The sequence below is a fragment of the Lactuca sativa genome, chromosome 7 (genome assembly GCF_002870075.4).
Source record: "Lactuca sativa cultivar Salinas chromosome 7, Lsat_Salinas_v11, whole genome shotgun sequence".
In the NCBI taxonomy this organism is placed as follows: Eukaryota; Viridiplantae; Streptophyta; class Magnoliopsida; order Asterales; family Asteraceae; genus Lactuca; species Lactuca sativa.
In genome coordinates this window covers 40,330,302-40,350,315 of record NC_056629.2, presented here as the reverse complement: position 1 = coordinate 40,350,315, position 20,014 = coordinate 40,330,302, and the positions used below count along the sequence as shown (strand labels likewise).

The following is a 20,014-nucleotide window of genomic DNA, read 5'->3' as shown; positions in this document are numbered from 1 at the left end:
TAAAAAATCGATATAAATGGTATAATTTTGTTTCTGTAACTAAATGAACGAAACTAATATGCTTAAAGTAAATTGATTAAGTTTTTTTCACGACCTCCCAACAAGAACACGATAATAACAAATAATAAAAACATAGTAAATGCAAGAAATTGAAGAAGAATAAGGAGAACAGAGTAAAGTAAGAGCTTGGAAAAAAGAATTGGAGAAGAAGATTGCTTAAGAAGAACACTGTAAATCATAAGACTCAATCCAAAATCGTAAGAATAACCACCTCGGTGTAATCGTATATATATGGTGTTTTTGAATAAGGAAATCATTATCTTAAAAAAAATTGGGATCCTAAGATATCATCTTGAAGATTTTCGGCTATTCATCTGGAAAAAAAGAATGATATCAGCTATATTAATTCAAAACTTCAAATTAATTGACTTTCTTATTTAATTAGTTTTAAAATTTAAACAATTATCTCAAACTGATTCATTTTATGTGGGATATATTGGGAGATAAATTATGAATAATATTGACTTTAATTTTGACTCTTAAATATTTTGCTGATTTAATGGGATTAGATTATATTTTATAGGTTAATAACTTAATTATGGATATGCTTGTTTAATGAGTTTTTTAATAAATAAATAAATAATAAATAAAATATAAACGGTTTTGAATTTGGAAATCAAAAGCTATAAATAAGGGAGTTAAATTAATAACAATATTAATTAGAGAAACTGATATGATGTATATAAATAGAATGATATATTTCAATTGATAAAATAATTACTGAATTAAAGATTGTATAATTATTATGGATTCTATAATTAAATGTAATTGTGTTTGAATTTTATTTGGAGAAGATGATGTCAACAATTTGATCTAAGGGTGGAAAACATAGGATTAAAACACAATCAGGGACCCTGATTGTTTCATTGGTGAATTAAAGGTTCTCTTTTAATAATATTTAGAGATTCTCAGAATGTATCTCGGTGGCCATACATATGATAGTTGGGAATTAACAAGCTCCCATTTTCCATAGTAATAAGCAATACAAAATACTCACTTGAACTCATAATATGGTTTTTGAGAGAAAACAAGGTCAAAAACAATAACTTTTGCTCTAAAATATATTTTCATTTTAATATATATATATTAGGTACGAAATAGTAGTCAAAATCCATAAATCAGTAATCCACTTCTACCTCACAGTAGGCAAAATTACCAAATAGTAGTAAAAAAAACCTCGTAGGTTTTTGGTCGAAACCGTAGACCATTTAAGATCTACGATTTGGGAAGTCGTATAATATTGAGAGAATATTGTAGACCATAAAATGGTCTACAATTTTGTTTTGAAAAATGATATATATATATATATATATATATATATATATATATATATATATATATATACCAAAGTCGAAACCATAGGCGAAACAGTAGACAAATTCAAAAGTCTACGGTTTTGGGGGCTATTTCTGGCTAATGGCTTAATTCTGGCTAAAAACTGAAAATAGCTAGTTTAGTAATTATCCTTTGATATTACATGTTTAAATTCAATAAAAAAAAAGTTTGGTTTGGTCTAAATTCAATAATTCTATTATGATATAGTTTGTTTATATAAAGGATTGAGGAGGCTCGCCTGCTTAATCAAAGTCATTGATTAAATCTCGGATACGTTTAACAAATGAACCCCAAATCGAGACCGGGCCCGATTTGGGTTTGTTCCTCTTGTTTCCCAAATTTTTGAATGAATCATTGATTTTGTACTTAAATAGTGAACATAAATAGTGAACAAATTGCAAATTTTTTTTTTTTGGGAAATTTTATACGTATCCCCTTCCCACACCCAATTGTTTTGTGTATCCCCTCATAGAGTCTATTAGTGTTTGTATATCTCTCATGATGTGACCATTTATATGAGTGAGGGAGGTACATATAGTAACATTTTTTTTTAGCTTAAAGACAATTATGCAAGACAATAAAGGTACAAAAGGTTAACGTGTTGTGTTCAGCTCGTATGCATTCTGTCAATCATGGGGGCATTGAGGAGAGGCAAAGTGGACAGCTACACAGGGCCCAATGTTTTTATTATATATATTTATTTGAAAATAAAAACTTATAATAACAATAAAGACCTTTTTATCTAGTTTGTTATGGGCCCTTGAGAATATTTAATTTTTTAGGCCGTGGATTTATATACACATAAACGCTCTTAACATTTATGACTACCGCCGAGTAGGTGAGTGTTGGCATTTTGTGATGAACAAGTGGTAGAAGTACAAACTACTTTAGTGGTCACGGAGTGGCCAACGTTAAACTTATCACACTCAGGCAAGTGAAAGTAACCACATGTCATCATATCATGACACAATCTTAATCCGTCGACCACTTTAAGACATGAACAATTTAAGTTTGTTGTCATTTTGATGAGAGACGCGTGATAATAGTTGAATGTACTACAATAATCTATACGTGTGAGTCGAGTGAGTATTGATAGAACCAATCGAACTAATAGCTACACTTCATTACTTCACTATCATTAATAGTTAATAAGTAGTAATAAATTAATGGATAGAACTAGTGGACCCACATGTCTTGTCGTGAAAATAATCCCATTCATTCAACCGATTCGAGAAGGTAAATAAGTAATGTTTTGTTTATTACCTAAAATATTACATGTCTTATGAAACAATTTGGGCATATGGAGTTCAAAATATATACACATTCACATTATTTGTTTATAATTTATATAAAAGATTAGATTTTATTATATTTGTATTATCTGATTAGGATCCGTTTTTTTCCGACTCGAGCCAATAACCGATTAGGACCCGATCGATTCAATTGATTTGTTTATTTCTTGTTTTTATCTAATCTTAAAGGGTGTTATTATATGTATCATCTCACCCTCTCACCACATAAATCGTCACATCATTATGGGTACACAAGCAGTGGCAGACGCATAACATTTTCGTAGGGGTGATACTAAAAAAAAAATCAAATAAATATATATTAGTAGTGTCACTCGTGTTTTAAGCCAGTGCACCCAATAAAAAAAATATTAAAAAAACATTTTAAAAAAAAATTATACTATGTGCCGGCGTCGGAGCAGTGGTCTGGGACCACTAAGGTTCGCCACTGTACACAAACATTATTGCATTCATATTAGGGTACGATAAGCAATTTAGGAGTACGTATAGAAATTCTCAAATCTTAAATTGTAAATATTTGTTACTTATAAAAATTGAACGACTTTGCAATAAAATTTTTTTTCCCTAAAAGGTCGACTATAAAGGAATGTCATTGGGTGCACGCTTTTTGAACAAGTACTTGTAAAATAAGTCTATATAAACCACATTTCATTTTATACCAACACATCATAACATACCATATTTTAAAAAGAAACAATGTGGAAGTTAAAGATAGCAGAAGGAAATGATCATTATTTGTATTCCACCAACAATTTTGTTGGCCGGCAAATTTGGGAATTTGACCCCGATGCTGGAACTCCGGTAGAGCGACAAGAAGTTGAAGATGCACGTCAGTATTTTAGAGACAATCGAAGGGAAGGTGTTCATCCATGTGGCGATCTGCTTATGCGGATGCAGGTTAGTGTCAACTAGAAGGAGTAACTTAACTAAATTATATGAAAATACTTTAATATGGGTTATATTTTCAAGTTAACAGATCAAATGAATAAGTTTTAAAAAGTTAAGTAAAAACAAAATGGTATAAACGTTTTGAAAGTCACATATAACATTACCTAGGTGTTTACTACATTTTAAATTAGTGTCCCTAAAAGAATTTTGCTCATTTTCGAACGGTGTAAACAAGTTTTGATTTGTATTGATGCATGTGTTTTAATATCCTATTAATGATATGTGATGAATATGGTTTAGCATAACCATAATAATCAAGAACAAAACACAAAATACACAAGTTATATGAACAAAACACAAAGTACACAAGTTATATTAGATTTTCTTTAAAGTTTAATTCACGTTATGTAGGTCATATTATAACATACTCCACACATATTTCTCGCTTAAAGTTGAAACACCAACCAATTTGTTTTGTTTGTCATTTTGTGTAGATTTAAGTGGTTAATATATTTGATTAAAATAATATAAATGCATTTCACATCTTTGTTTATTTTTATGAAAACTATGAACTATTTATTATATATTCGAGATTGAAAACCAAAAACAACTTTATATATATATATATATATATATATATATATATATATATATATATATATATATATATATATATATATATATATATATATATATACACACACATATATATAGAGGTTCTTTAGAGAACCTTATGATTTTCAAGAACTCGAGAAATCCTTATACGTCCAACATTTTTTTAAACCAACAACCAACACCACCATTGGACTCCTAAAAATGCGTTTAAGCCAAATCCAGGATCTAAAATCATAAAATTTGGCAAATTATTTTTTGAAATGTGAATATATGCACATCTAGATGTGCATGCATGCAAATTTATATTTTTTTAGCGTTTATTGACGTTTTCATGTTGCGACTCTCTTAAATGTTGGCATTAGAGTCTCATCGTTGTATTGGTTTTCACAAATGTTCAACGGAATAAGAGTGTAACATCCCAAAAACACGATAAAAAATTTCATTTTTAAATTGAAAGAAACGATTGTTTTCGATCTCAAAACCATATCAAGTCAAGTCTCAAATACAAATATTTCCCAAGATCATAACATCATAAATCTCCCAAAACATATCTTCGAAGGATGTGTACGATCACGTCTTCGTCTTGCCACGATCATCTGAACTCTGAAGTACTTGAAAAACTGTAAGTTAAAGCTTAGTGAGTTCCCCCAAAATATCACCACACAACATAACATATACAACATTGCATGTTGGGTCCAATCAGTCATCGTACTGGAATACCCCCGGTCCAATTAGTCATCGAACTAGAATGCCAATATACAACGAGTCCGTTCAGTCATCGGACTGGAATACCCTCGGGTCCACTCAGTCATCGGACTAGAATACTCGTGGTCTATTGGCTCACGCACATAGTAGTAAAGCCTCAACCCAAAACCATAACATGTCGACATATACATAACAGATAAACATATCGCCATTCAATAGACAACGGGCAGATCTACGGATCACTAACGCATAGCAACATCCTATATATCATGACACATATCTAGCAGATCACTACAGAACAATAACATCCTATATACCAAGATACATAATCTGGTGGGCCGGCATTAGTGCCTTAGACCCACAAGTACAGTGAGAAAAAACTCACCTCTCAATTAGAAAATATAATTGATCATGCCACAACTCCATGTACCAACTCTACGGGTCAGCTATACATCAAAATTGACCTTGTCTTAAAATATTGTCCAGTTACCCAAAATACCCTTAGGTCAAACTTGGTCATACCCTGGATAAAGGTCAAAGTTAACTTAGTCAGTTGCAACATCGTGGTTAGCTCCAACCACGTCGTGGTGACTAGAGAACAAAACAGTCGCATGGCAGCCATCCACCATGCTGTGGTGACCATTCATTATGTCGTGGTGACTGTCCAGACCAATTTATACTAATAAGCTCTTAATCCATCAAACCAGTCATTCAAACTTCCCATAAGGCATTCTCTCATCCAATGCACCATAAAAATCATTGCTTTATATACATGCATGTCCAATACATGTCTTGAACTCAAATTAGGTCAAAATAGCACAAAATGGGGGCCAATATCACATGCAATAGTTCAAAACTCTAAGAAATTCCATATCCAACACTCCTAACCCCAAAGGGACTATGGGAATCCATAAATTTAGCAACTTTATGGAATTCCAACACTCCAATAAGTCCTAACATGAAGGACAAGGCTTAAAAACCAAGATCTATGCACAAAGAACTAAAAAGCATGGAACTTGAAGGCTTACAAAAGTCCATAAGATGCACAACAAGAAAAATGAGAAGACTCTATTGTTGAATCCAAGGCCAAATGTCACCTTCTTTTTCTTTTATTACCCAAAAATCAACACCAAAGGCTAAAGGCAAGTTGGAGATTAGGGTTTCCTTGGAGGCTGAGAGAGTGTGATGAAGAGTAAGGGTGAGCAACCCTAGCCATCACATTCCCTTAAATAGGGGTGCAAACGTTGGATATTAAAGTTTCTCATTGAACCACCACCACGCTGTGGTTATAAGCCACCATGTCGTCGTGGTCATTTAAAACCCGCAATACAAAATGCTATGTCACGTTGTGGTGACTCTCCACCACGTCGTGACCACCTCAAGGAAGGTTTATACATAAAAGTTGATTTATACCTAGACCAAATGTTACAAGAAGTTCTCGAGTTCTGGCAAATCTGTAAGTTCTCATAATATCTTATATATATATATATATATATATATATATATATATATATATATATATATATATATATATAGCGTTAGAGAGAGAGAGAGAGAGAATTAATGTTATTTAAGAACTAAAATAATCATGAAAATTCAAAAACAATTTTATTCAAAAAAAATATTTTGAGACATCTAATCATTTTTTTGACTTTATAAGACATTAATTCGCATAATAAGGATTTAATTCGCTGAAAAAAAAAGTTTTTTAGAGCATATATGCACAAAAAATCATCTTTTTTAGCGAATTAACTTCTTAATAAGCGCCTTAATGGCCTATAAAATAAAAAAATAATAATAAAATAAAAAAAGTTAAAAATAAAAAAGATAAAGTGTCTCAAAGTATTTTTTTTATAGTTACCGAGTCTTCACTTATTTTGGGACATAGTGCTAGCCACTTATTTTGGAAATAAAAAAATACTATAAAATACAAAATAAATGGAAATTTTTAATATATATATATATATATATATATATATATATATATATATATATATATATATATATATATATATATATATTCGTTATTAAAAAAATTACCTTTCTTTTTGTATGTTACATGAAAAAAAAAAATCATTAAAACATTCTAATAAGCTAATACACATTACACTATAAATATTCAAATAGAATTTTTGTAATATTCTAATATTCAACTAAAATTGTTAAAATAGTTTAGTAACCTACTATAATTATTAGAATATTAAACGTAAAATTTTGTTAGATTATTTCTCTCTCTCTCTCACACACACACACACACACACATATATATATATATATATATATATATATATATATATATATATATATATATGGAATTTTTATTTTTTATGTTTTTGGATAAAAGAATGATGAAAATAATATTTAACAAAAATAAAATTTTCCATTTTATATGCATTTTAGATTATATTTTTAAATATTTTGATTTTCAAAATGAGTGTCTACGATTTGATTTGATTTCATATATATATATATATATATATATATATATATATATATATATATATATATATATATATATATATATATATATATATATATATATATATATATATATGAAAGAAATGATGAATATGTAATTATGTATCTTAAATGTGTATAAGATGGATGATAAGACAAGAAATATAACCCCAAAGGGTAAGAGGTATCATGACAACTTGTTCGGTAGTGAAGAGCACGCTACATTGTCAAGGTAACCACTCCACAACATGTTTACAAGCCTTGGGGTGGTGTAATCAGTTTTGTTAATTATTAAATAATTAAATTATATTAAATCGGTATTTTTTAGCTCAGTTGGAATCTGTTCTATAAATTATTAAATAATATAATTATATTAAATTGTAATAGAAATACGATTATGCTCGAGAAATCGATTCCGTTTGACTCGATTATGTAAATATAAAAGGTAAAAATGTAAGTATATTTAAGCTCAAATAAGATCGATAGCTTTACGACCCTATTTCGATCTACTCAAGCTCAACTCGATTATATACTTGAGTAGCTCGAGTTTTAATCAACGACTCAATTTTGAGTCGGTCTCAAATATCTTACGATTTGGTTTGACTAGATTACACCTTAAACCTAAATAGCACCGGTCATTTAAGCTTTTATGGTTATATCAATAGATTTATTTATCCAATTGTGTTGTCTACTTAGCACTGGTTACTTAAGCTCTTATGGTTATATCAATGGATTTTGTTATCCAATTGTGTTGTCTACTTAATATAGCCTTTTGATTTTAAGTAGTTTTTGGCAACTTTAACTTTTGATTTTATATAAGATAATCTTATATTTTTGGAAAATTTATCATTATTTTTCTAAACTTACAAATAAAAGATATAATTTCCAACCAGGTTTTTTTTTTTCAAACTTGCTTTATATACCACGGATAATTATTATTTGAAAATTATAATTCAATATTACATGATCGCTTTTAATACATACATACAATTTAGACGTGATAAATAATATAATCGCTAAAATTAAATACGTGATAGACATCTTTGTTGTATTTTTAAATACACAGGTGGAAAATCATAAAGATTAATAATAATTTCATAAAGTTAAATAACAAAAATAATTACTCCTCGAAGTTGACCTATTTTTTAATTGTAAATGACGTTTATTAATTTATGAAAAAAGATACTCAACAAAATTTTATGGACACGTTAAATCTCACCAAACCAACTAGCTTCATCCTAGGTATTTTCCATTAAATAATATGAAAAAGGACAAACAAATATAATATTTAATAGATATAACAAATTATTTTCATAACTTGGGTATATAATTTATAAATTACACACAAAATAAAAAGAAAATTCAGTCAATTATTATTCTAAGGAACATAATGTCATAATCTATAAACCAATATCTAACAAGGACTAAATTACCAAATATAAAAACTTTATATTTTAAACTAGGTGTGAGACCCATGTATTACATGAGTTTATTTTAAAAAAAAAGGAATTAAATATAAAATTTTAACAATTTGAAAAATTTGAATTTATAAGAAAAATGAGAAAAATTTTGAATTATTAAAATTAATGAGGTTTTAATGTATTAAATACATTACATATATAAACCATTTCTAATAAATATCTTACATATATATTGCCTTAAATATTAAATGTGAAATTTTAATTTATCAAAATGAAAAATACAATGAAATGACAAGTGGAAAATAAAAAATTTAAAAATTTTAGAAAATGACATGTGTCCAAATGAATAAGAAGAGGACATGTGGCAAAAAAACTTTCATTTATTAGAATAGATATTCTTTTATTTGATTACAAATTATAACATAATAGGTACTCAAACTCTCATTTTAACAATGTTCATTTTACATGCAATTTGTCTTTTACAGTTTATATGCTAATTCACACTCCATTTTAGTTGATATATAAAAGTTATATAATAAACGGTAGTGCCATGCAGTTGATCAAAGAAAACGGAATTGATTTATTTAGCATACCACCAAGAAGATTGGGAGTGAATGAGGAAGTAAATTATGATGCAGTGACAACATCAGTTAAAAAAGCACTCCGATTAAACCGTGCAATTCAAGCAAAAGATGGTCATTGGCCTGCAGAAAATGCGGGCCCTATGTTTTTCACTCCTCCACTCGTAAGTTGATATTGTAAATGGTGTTTTAAAATATTTGAAAAAAAAACAGTACACCATGAAAATGGAATGAAAAAATAAATTGTCAAATTCGTAAAAAGTTGGGATTTACTGAAGAAATTATTGTTTCACTGTCTCACATGTTTTCTCTATTAAGTCGTTCTTTTTACACTTGCTAAGTTTATAAATCAAAGAAGAAACAACACATATACGCATGATATAACTACAAATGAGTAAAGATATGGGGTTAATTGTGTCAATTCACACCTTCTAATAAATATATTCAATGTGCAGCTTATTGCTATGTACATCAGTGGAGCCATAGATACGCATTTAACCAAAGAACACAAGGAAGAAATGATACGTTATATCTACAACCACCAAGTAAGAATTGTTTCCATTCTTATATAAGAGAAGAAAAAAAAACACAAATTGTCAACTCAAAGGGCTAAATATAAGAAACAAAAAACGTATTTGTACTATAACATCCTACTTCAATTCTTTCTATTACAACAGTGTATTGAAAAAGAAAATACTATGCATACTTAGAAAAAAATCTACCTAATTATAACATTGCACTTTCAAAAAAAAAATATCATGGCTACAAAAAAAATCAATTTTAACACTGTTATTTTTTATTTCAATTTAGTCACTAAGTTTTTTAATTTTTGCAATATTGACTACTCAACGGGTCAACCCAATAGTTACCTGCTATGTGGCGCTGACAGAACATGATGACATGGCACTTGGTGTCAAAATTGAAAAAAAAAATGTAGTGACTTTTTTGTGATGGTTATCCAAAATGTAGTGATTTCATAAGAAAAATGAAAAATCAACCGACAACCGAGTAACCGGTTATGTTTTTGATACCCTAAATAAAAATAAGTTTTTTGATTGTTGGCATTGTAATTATGTTGTAATAGTAAAAGTCACATTCACTAGCAGTTTCTTCCATTCTTTTTCAAATCGTTCTCTTCCATTAGAAAAGTAAGCAAACATCGCTAGATCAAGAGTAAGGTGTGTGTAGTTGAAAGTTTTATCTTTTGTGAGTTGTTGAACGACCTCCACGATAACGTCTTTTCCCGTTTCCATATGTATTGTTTTTGAGATTTCCTAATTATTTTAATGCAATCATCAATTCCCAATCACAATTGGAGTGATGATGATTTCATTAAACTATTCATGAATTTTCGAAAAGCGATGCCTAAGGAAATGGGAAAAGTCGTAATCGTGGAGGTCGTTCAATAGCATAAAAAAATATAATACTTTCAGCAACACACACCTTATTCTTGATCTAGCAATGTTTGCCTACTTTTCTAGTAAAAAGAATGGAAGAAACTATTTGGTGAAAGTGGTTTTTACCGTCACAATATAATTAAGATGCCAACGATCAAAAAAGTTATTTTTATTTAGGGTATAAAAAACCTAACTGGTTACTTGGTTGTCGGTTGATTTTTCATTTTTTTTTTCATTGTTCTTATGATAATGTCAAATTGCACAAAAGTCACTACATTTTGGATAACTATCACAAAAGTCACTATAATTTTTTTTTTCATTTTTGACACACAGTATCACATCATCATGTTACGCCAGCAACACGTTACCAACAAGTAATTAGGTTAACCGCTTAAGTTGTCAACATTGCAAAAAATTATAAAACTTAGTGACTAAACTGAAACACAATATGATGCAATGTAAAGATCAATCTTTTGTGAAAATTTAATAACTTTTGTGTAATTTAGTAATTTACTCTTGAAAAATATACCCATTTATATCTGATAAATAGTTTTGTATTGGAATGATGTTTCTATAATTTGGTAGATTATCAAAAACTCAAAATTTAATGTCATAAAAAGAAATGAAGTAAGATGTTGTAATAAACAAATAAATGAAAAGGCGTTGCTATTTCTTGCATTTGCCCCTAAGTAAAACTTCAATAATGATTTTGTTAGAATGAAGATGGAGGGTGGGGATTTTATATAGAAGGACACAGCACCATGATTGGATCTGCTTTAAGCTATGTAGCCCTACGGTTACTAGGAGAAGGACCCGATGATGGGAACGGTGCAGTGAGCCGAGCAAGGGAGTGGATACTCGAACATGGCGGTGCAATGTCGATTCCTTCTTGGGGCAAAACTTATCTATCGGTAAAAAAATTCACAAACTCACATCCTAATTTTAAACATGCATGTGCATGTGCCTTTATGTATGAGGCACATTGTGCCTCGTACATGTATACATATTGTCAATGTCAAATATGTCTTCATACAATATCATATGTATCACACACTATGTGCCTGATACATGTATACATATTGTCAATGTCAAATATGTCTTCATACAATATCATATGTATCACACACTATGTGCCTGATACAACCTTAATAGGCCATATATCAGGCATATTGTGGATACAATATGTATCAACTAATTTTTGTACCTTCATGAGTAGGTACTTGGGGTGTATGAATGGGATGGATGCAATCCACTTCCGCCAGAATTTTGGCTTTTCCCAGAAACTTTACCATATCATCCAGGTATATGCATGTCATTTTATTTATAACATAAAAAGATATATATATAGTCGTTGGATAAAATTTATTTAACGAACACCCAAAACTTGTGTATCGAAGAGTATAAAAGTTTAAAAGATACCAACCTTTGTACAATCGTACAATTTATTTATTTCTAATCTTAATTTCGTGGGCTATTATAGTATTATGCAAATGAAATTGTGAACAAAGTATGTCGAATACAGAAGGAAAAATAAAAATTTAGTAGATCTGACAATTTTTGTTACTTGTTATGTAGCAAAAATGTGGTGCTATTGTCGGACAACTTATATGCCCATGTCATACTTGTATGGGAGAAAATTCCATGGTCCAATCACTGATCTTGTTTTGCAACTTCGACAAGAAATTCATCCGATCCCATATGATAACATAAATTGGAATAAACAACGCCACAACTGTTGCAAGGTTCTTATAATCATTTATTTTTAGCAACATACATTATACATATGAAGGGTAATAATAGTAGTTGTGAGAGATCTTGAAAAAATTTGTGTGATTTCAATTGGATGCAGGAAGATCTCTACTACCCTCATTCAACACTTCAAGATTTGTTGTGGGATAGTCTTAACTACTTCAGCGAGCCACTTCTTAAGCATTGGCCTTTTAAGAAATTAAGAGAAAAAGGTCTCAAAAGAGCAGTTGAATTAATGCGATATAGTGCTGAAGAGAGTAGATATATCACTATCGGATGTGTTGAAAAGGTAATCAAGCTTTAAGGATGAACCTAACTAAAAAAGTTGTACGGAGTTTGTCATGCATTGGACTGAGACTAAGATTGATGTCAATGGGACTAAAATAGCAATTTTTTGTCCCACACGAAAAGATATAACAAGGTGAGAGAGGAATTACTCTCGATCACTCGCCTATGAAAAAGTCGTAAATGCCCTCGTCGTCCTCATCATCCAAAATAGTCCTACAAAGTTTGTCCAGTCCACTCTTCTCTCATGTTTGGCTACATTTGTTACATGGGAAAAGGCAAGATTGGACATGACTAGACAAGCTTTGTAGGGATATTTCGGATGATGAGGATGACAAGGGCATTTACGTCTTTTTCATAGTCGAGAGATCGAGAGTGATTCCCTCTCCCACCTTGTTCTACATTTTCGGGTGGGACAAAAAATTGCAATTTTTGTTTCATTAACATCGGTCTCGGTCCAAGTTTAATAAATATCAAACGCAGTACAACCTATTATGTCATGTCATGTGTAACAAACTGGTCATAGTGGTAATCCTTTAATTTATTTATTTTATTATTATTATTATTGGGATGCAGAGCTTGCAAATGATGTGTTGGTGGGCAGAGAATCCAAACGGGGATGAATTCAAGCATCATCTTGCTAGGGTTCCGGATTACTTATGGCTAGCAGAAGATGGAATGAAGATGCAAAGTTTCGGGAGCCAAGTATGGGATTGTACACTTGCAACTCAAGCAATAATCGCTAGTGATATGGTTGAAGAATATGGGGATTCCCTTAAAAAAGCCCATTTTTATATAAAAGAATCCCAAATAAAACAAAACCCATCTGGAGATTTTAGTAAAATGTGTCGACAGTTTACTAAAGGAGCATGGACTTTCTCTGACCAAGATCAAGGTTGGGTTGTCTCAGATTGCACAGCTGAAGCACTTAAGGTCATATTCTTTTTCTTTTACATATTCGGGAAATAATTATGCTTATTAAAAATTATAAAATTAAATATATTTTTTTTGTAGTGTCTTTTATTACTATCCCAAATGCCAGAGGAAATTTCAGGAGAAAAGGCTGATAATGAAAGATTATATGAGGCTGTTAATGTCCTTCTTTACTTACAAAGTCCTATAAGTGGAGGTTTTGCTATTTGGGAGCCACCTGTCCCTCAACCATATTTACAGGTAAAATTAATAATTGAAATAATCACCATTTTAAAGATGAAAATGTAAAATATCAAATATCAACTTTTTACACCTACTTTTTCTTCAGATGTTGAATCCTTCGGAGATTTTTGCAGACATTGTTGTTGAGAAAGAGTAAGTCCCTTACGAATTATCAATGAAAATATCTAGCAAACTTAACATATCATTATTAATAATATATAATATTATTTCTTATTTGGGTGATTTAATTTAATTAGGCATGTTGAGTGCACATCATCAATTATTCAAGCCCTTTTAGCCTTCAAAAGATTGCACCCAGGTCATAGGGAGAAAGAAATTGAAATTTCTGTGGCAAAAGCAGTTGGTTTTTTGGAGGAAAAACAATGGCATGATGGTTCTTGGTAAGATAAATGCAAGAAATAGAAATTCACTTTCATTTATTTGTGTATTACTATTATATTTACCACATTGTACTTATATTCTTTTTCTTACTAACACATTGTACTCTAAAAAAACCACCAATTTTAGCATAGTGTTTTCAAGTTTTTATTTCTTTCTTACAACATTATACTTTGAGAAATCTATGTATTGTTTTGTATTTATGAAAATCTATGAAATTTGATAGGTATGGTTATTGGGGAATATGTTTCCTATATGGCACATTTTTTACAATAGGAGGCTTAATTTCAGCTGGAAAAACATATAACAATAGTGAATCGGTTCGTAAAGCAGTAAATTTTTTCCTTTCAACACAAAATGAAGAGGGAGGATGGGGAGAAAGCATACAGTCTTGCCCTAGTGAAGTATACACACCACTGGATGGAAATCGAACAAATTTAGTTCAAACATCATGGGCTATGCTTGGCCTTATGTTATGTGGACAGGTATTTTTCATTATCTGTTGTTGTTGATTGAGTCAGATTTAACTGAGTCAAGCGTTGTTAATTGAGTCGGATCTAATTGAGTTAAGGCTTGACTGAGTCAGAACAAACCCCAAAGGATATCAGAGGCTATAAGACCGAATCAAAGACTTCTAATTGTGGTAATAAACAGTCTGAGGGATCGTTTGGTAGTTGCTGACAAAGTTAGAACTTCTGACCGAGTCCACATTTGACTGAAACCATATTGTTTGATTATATCTCTATCTGACTGAAACCATGTTGTTTGATTATATCTCTGTTTGACTGAAACCATGTTGATTGATTATATCTTTGCCTGACTGAAACAATGTTGTTTGATTATATCTCTGTCTGACCGAGTCAAATTCAGTTTCTTACCAGACCCAGTAAAATGCATATCAAACAGACCCTAAGCTTATTCCAAGTATTAATTATTAATATTCATTGCTAATATATATTTATATTGATATTTGTAGGCTGAAAGAGATCCAACACCCTTGCATAAAGCAGCAAAGATATTGATTAATGCACAAATGGATAATGGAGATTTTCCTCAACAGGTGACTTTTATATTTCCTATTTTACCCTTTTGGCCAATCATTTCTATTAACATGTGACATTAACTTTGTAGGAGATTACTGGAGTCTACATGAAGAATTGCATGCTGCATTATGCAGAGTACAGGAACATTTTCCCACTTTGGGCACTTGGGGAATATCGCAAACGTGTTTGGGTCAATTAAAATCCATAAAATAAAGTGAAAAAAATATATGCAGATCATAAGCCGGATTCTATGTATATTAATAATTAAACTCCTGTGTCAATAAAATGACGCTTAATCATAATTCATAAATGAATATAAATATATATATGAACATTTTTTTGGTGTAGTCCCAGTTATCAATGCAATATAAAATGCCTACAAGTTCATATTATCGTGTATAAGGAAGAAATATTGAACAACTTTTTTAAAAAAAAAAAAAAAAGTAATGTTGATACTTACATACAATCGTTTGTTTGCTTTGAAGTTCGTCTAATCTATATCCATTGTTTTGAAAATATCTTATCTTTCAAGGTTTTCCTCCATTCTTTTTTGTGAAAGAAGCAAACTCTTTAGCTGCTTTTGCAACTGTGCCCTTGTGTTGTAATTAGAAGCCAACTTTCTATCTAAAGATGCTTTTGTAGCTTGAAGTTCAGATTTTCTCATTTCGGCTGCAGCTAAGTCAGGATTATTTGAGTACCCAGCACTGTGTTGAAGTTGGATGAAACTCGATTGGAGCTGATAGAATGAATGATCAATAGAATGAAAAACATTTATTCCTAATCCAGTTTGATTCTCAATTGGCATTCTAGAAATTGAAAAGATGAACGAAAATGGAGAGGGTGATCAACTTGAGTTGTTTCAAAAATTCTTATATACAAATGCATAACATGGAACAACAGTCAATAAGAGAGCTAGAAAGAAAGATTGCATATGCGATTATGGAAAATTATGAACTGATATAATGATCTTACCTCATTCACACACTTCCTCAATTCATCCACACGCATTTGGGATTCGGTAGCAAAAATCTCAGCTCGAGCCCTAAAGTCGTCAATCTCACAAGCTTTCAACGCATAATACTTGTCCTTTTCCTTATCTAACCCTTCCAGATTTTCCACTTCACTTTTCAAAAGCCTAATTTGAGGACAAAACTGTCAGCGGTATGAAACAGAGAAGATAAAAACGGCAATTCGATGATAGGAACCTGAATTGCTGGATTTGATTGAGATAGATTGAATCAAGGCGATCGAGTTGGGATTTGAGGGAAGAAATGATGAATTGTTGTGAGGCAATTTTGTGATCGAGCTTGAAGCACCTCTGTTCAATGTATCTGATACCAGAAAGCTTCGAAGCTAGAGCTTGAGATTTATTTTGCTGGAGCTCTTTCTCGGCCTACCAATGATCTCGATCAAATATTTGCAGCATAGAATGTGATTCTGGTTGTGTGATAGCATTTAGGGAATGATACCTGCAAAAGAGAGAGGCGTTGGTTTCTGGTTTCCTCCATTTGATAAAGTCTCTCTTCGAATGTAGATGAAAGCGCCATTGTCGAGTAACATAATCACAAGAGAAGAAATTCACAAGTTTTGTTCTGGTCTTCTGGATATATATGGATATATATGTGTCAACTCTGTACAGCATACCAACTCTGCAGAAAAAAATAATTAAAAAAAAAACAAAACAAAACAAAAAAAAAAAAACAAAAACAAAAAAAAAAACAAAAAACAAAGAGAGAGAGATCAACTTTTGCAGGATATACTACCACCTCACCATTTTTTTTAATTAAGATTAAGTATCAGACCCTTAAGATTACCCATTTATTAAATGAGTTGATTAAAATAAAAATTAAATATAAAGTGTAAATATTAAAACATCAATGGTGTTTTTTAATTCAAGATTAAAATATAAATTTCAATATAAAAAGAAAATTATATTTATACATAGTAATTTTAATTAAAATATTTATAATGAAATAATTTAGTTTGCTATTAACTTCTATTATTTTATTATTCTCAAAAGGATGTTTAAACAAATTTTATTTGGAAACTAAGAAAACAAATAACAAAAAACCTAAGAAAAATTTTAAAGAAAAAGTATGTTAGTAATATAATTTTAAATCCGTATAAGATATATAGATACATTGGAAAGTTTTTGAAAAACTGGAATCTATGTGAATTTGAACGGCAAATAGTAGCATAATTTTAGGGTAATAATGTCGAATAAGAAAAATAAACGGAAAATTGATTTAAATGACCTTATATGTAGGAATTGAAATTTGGAAGGAACGTGTATTCTTAAATCCTCATAAATACATAATTAGTTGACATTTTTAAATAAAATTGATAAATACAAAATAATGACATGTGGATTTTATTAAATTCAAAACATCATAAAATATCAAGTGTCATAATTCATGACAAAGTGACATGGAGAAAAAAAAAAAAAAAAACTTTCATTTATTAGAGGGATTTATATTTATTATTTTTGTATAACATTTATTTTGAAAAATCTTGTATATCTCAATTTTTAAATATTAAAATATTATATTTATCCGATCTAATATTTAAATATCATATTATTCTTTATAAACTTTAAACTATCATATCTATCTAGAAATATAATATTTTATAAATTATTATTTTTATTAATTGACTGTCATAACCTCTTATAAAACAAAATAACATATAAAAATAAAAGCTAGATATACACTAATCTATCTATTGGCCCACCATGATAAAATCCAAATTCTAATCCTATCAAACCTTAAGCAGCAAAACATTATTCCTCCTGATCATTCCCTATTTTTCTTCTCGTCGCAGCTTTGTTGCTTTTCTCATAAAAAAAAAAAAAAAAAAAAAAACTAGGTGATTTGAATGCATTTGTGTGAATTCGGTTCAAGCCCTAATTCAGTTTTAAGATTTCATCATCATAATCTCTTTTGTTTTCAATTAGGAGATAAGAGGATATGAAAAATAGATTGAAGAATAAGTAGATGGGCCTAGGGAAATGCAGGAAAAAGTTAGGAATGAGATGGGGCCGGTTCAAGGTCTTTGTTCTAATTTGGCTATTTTTAGCTTATTATATTTTCTAAGATGCTTTCATGATCTTGTCTTTGTTCCATAAATTACATAAAATAAGGTGAATCTTTTGGTTGACATAAATTACATAAAATAAGGTGAATGTGTATTTGTGTAATAAGATGAAACATAGATCTGGTTTGAGATTTTGAAGATCTTGGAAAGGAAAAGGTTCCTTCGTAATTAAATTATCACAAATTGAAGAAAAAAAATATACGATAAAGGTGGGAGTGTCGATTGATGATGCTACAAAACAAAAATACACGACACGAAATGAAATTTTGACGAAATTGAAATTAGAATTTGTATTCGTGTCGTGTTCGTGTCAAGTGTAAAAAACACGACGTCGTGTTTGTATTCAAAATTTGGCATGAATTTGACACGATTTAGCATTTTTTGTCGTGTTTATCGTATTATCTATGATTAAGTATTAATTAAATAAACTAATTATTATTTTATGTTATCTTTGATGTGTGGTGTTGTGTTTGTCGTTTTGTAATCGGTTCGTTTTTGTTAGTTAAAAAAACGGCATCTTGTCGTATCGTCTTCGTGTTACATAAAACATTGTCGTGTCAGACAAAAACACGACACAATTGTCCGATTTAACACCCTTAGATAAAGGCTTTCTTTAAAACAACATTAATCAATTTTCTTACTTACCTTGACCATCTTCGTAAACCTGTGGACACACCAGGTCACCATCACCATTAAAACATTAACCCTAGTGAGCAATTAGGCACCATGATTGCACAAACTAAGTGGAAATTAACTAATGAAGCACTGGTGGATTAAAATCTTCATAAATAACATCATCTCCATAAGAATGAGGATTTAAGATATATTAATCTATGTATTAATTTTCTTTCTTTTGATTATGAACATGATTAGCTAATTTTCCTGTTGCTTCTCCAACTTAAGTTGAAAAAAAAAAAAAAAAGCAGATATGCATAAGTTGGTAATGTGAGGTTTTTTATTTTTATCTTTCACATTATTTTATTTTAGTAAAACAAAAAATACTACTATTATATCTAGATGAATAAAGTTTTAATATGAACTTCACATGGATTATGCATGTACATCTAAGGAAGTGTGGCAGCATTTTTAACCTCGTGTGACTGTAGAAGGATTAGTGTTTATATCTATCTCCTATTTTTGTTATTTGTTATTTAGTCTTTAGTTTATAACATGGTATAATAGTCAACTTATAAAAATAATAATTTAAAAGATTATAAAATATTTTAAAAAATAATTTGGATAAATATGATATTTTAAAAGTTTATAGATATTAAATATGATATTTAGAAATTAGACTGGACAAATATGATATTTTGATATTTAAGATAGACATATATGAAATTCTTCTATAAAATAAATATAAATCTAACACAAATTATTAGAATAGCATGAGGATAGTTTTCCTTATTAATTAATTTAAACTAAGAAATTTAAAAGTACAAAAAATTACATAAAACTAAAAACAACAGAATACTACATGGAACGATTAACGTAAATATGTTCACCAAATCGGAATGAATG

The 20,014-nt window shown here is 29.9% G+C and overlaps 2 protein-coding genes across 4 annotated transcripts; one reads left to right on the top strand and one right to left on the bottom strand.

Annotated features, from left to right (window-relative positions):
- Positions 1-3,319: 3,319 nt before the first annotated feature.
- On the top strand, positions 3,320-15,747 carry LOC111880686 (dammarenediol II synthase). 2 transcript variants are annotated; one of them, XM_023877103.3, is made up of 14 exons: positions 3,320-3,602; positions 9,348-9,536; positions 9,828-9,917; positions 11,486-11,680; positions 11,986-12,070; positions 12,345-12,511; positions 12,619-12,807; positions 13,380-13,736; positions 13,818-13,976; positions 14,065-14,111; positions 14,216-14,359; positions 14,584-14,842; positions 15,334-15,417; positions 15,489-15,747. In XM_023877103.3, the coding sequence occupies exons 1-14, from the start codon at positions 3,402-3,404 to the stop codon at positions 15,597-15,599; spliced, it is 2,277 nt and encodes a 758-aa protein (XP_023732871.1). In that variant the 5' UTR covers positions 3,320-3,401; the 3' UTR covers positions 15,600-15,747. The 2 variants fall into 2 exon arrangements, with proteins under 2 accessions (XP_023732871.1, XP_023732872.1); XM_023877104.3 differs by having other exon boundaries at positions 3,389-3,602; positions 9,338-9,536.
- Positions 15,687-17,192, bottom strand: LOC111880687 (uncharacterized). Of its 2 annotated transcripts, XR_006184745.2 has the most exons (5): positions 16,870-17,192; positions 16,606-16,793; positions 16,373-16,535; positions 15,861-16,136; positions 15,687-15,776 (listed from the first exon to the last, which is right to left on the bottom strand). XR_006184745.2 is itself a non-coding variant. In XM_023877105.3 (4 exons), the coding sequence occupies exons 1-4, from the start codon at positions 16,945-16,947 to the stop codon at positions 15,921-15,923; spliced, it is 645 nt and encodes a 214-aa protein (XP_023732873.1). In that variant the 5' UTR covers positions 16,948-17,191; the 3' UTR covers positions 15,687-15,920. The 2 variants fall into 2 exon arrangements, 1 of the variants encoding a protein (XP_023732873.1); XM_023877105.3 differs by having other exon boundaries at positions 15,687-16,136; positions 16,870-17,191.
- Positions 17,193-20,014: the final 2,822 nt, after the last annotated feature.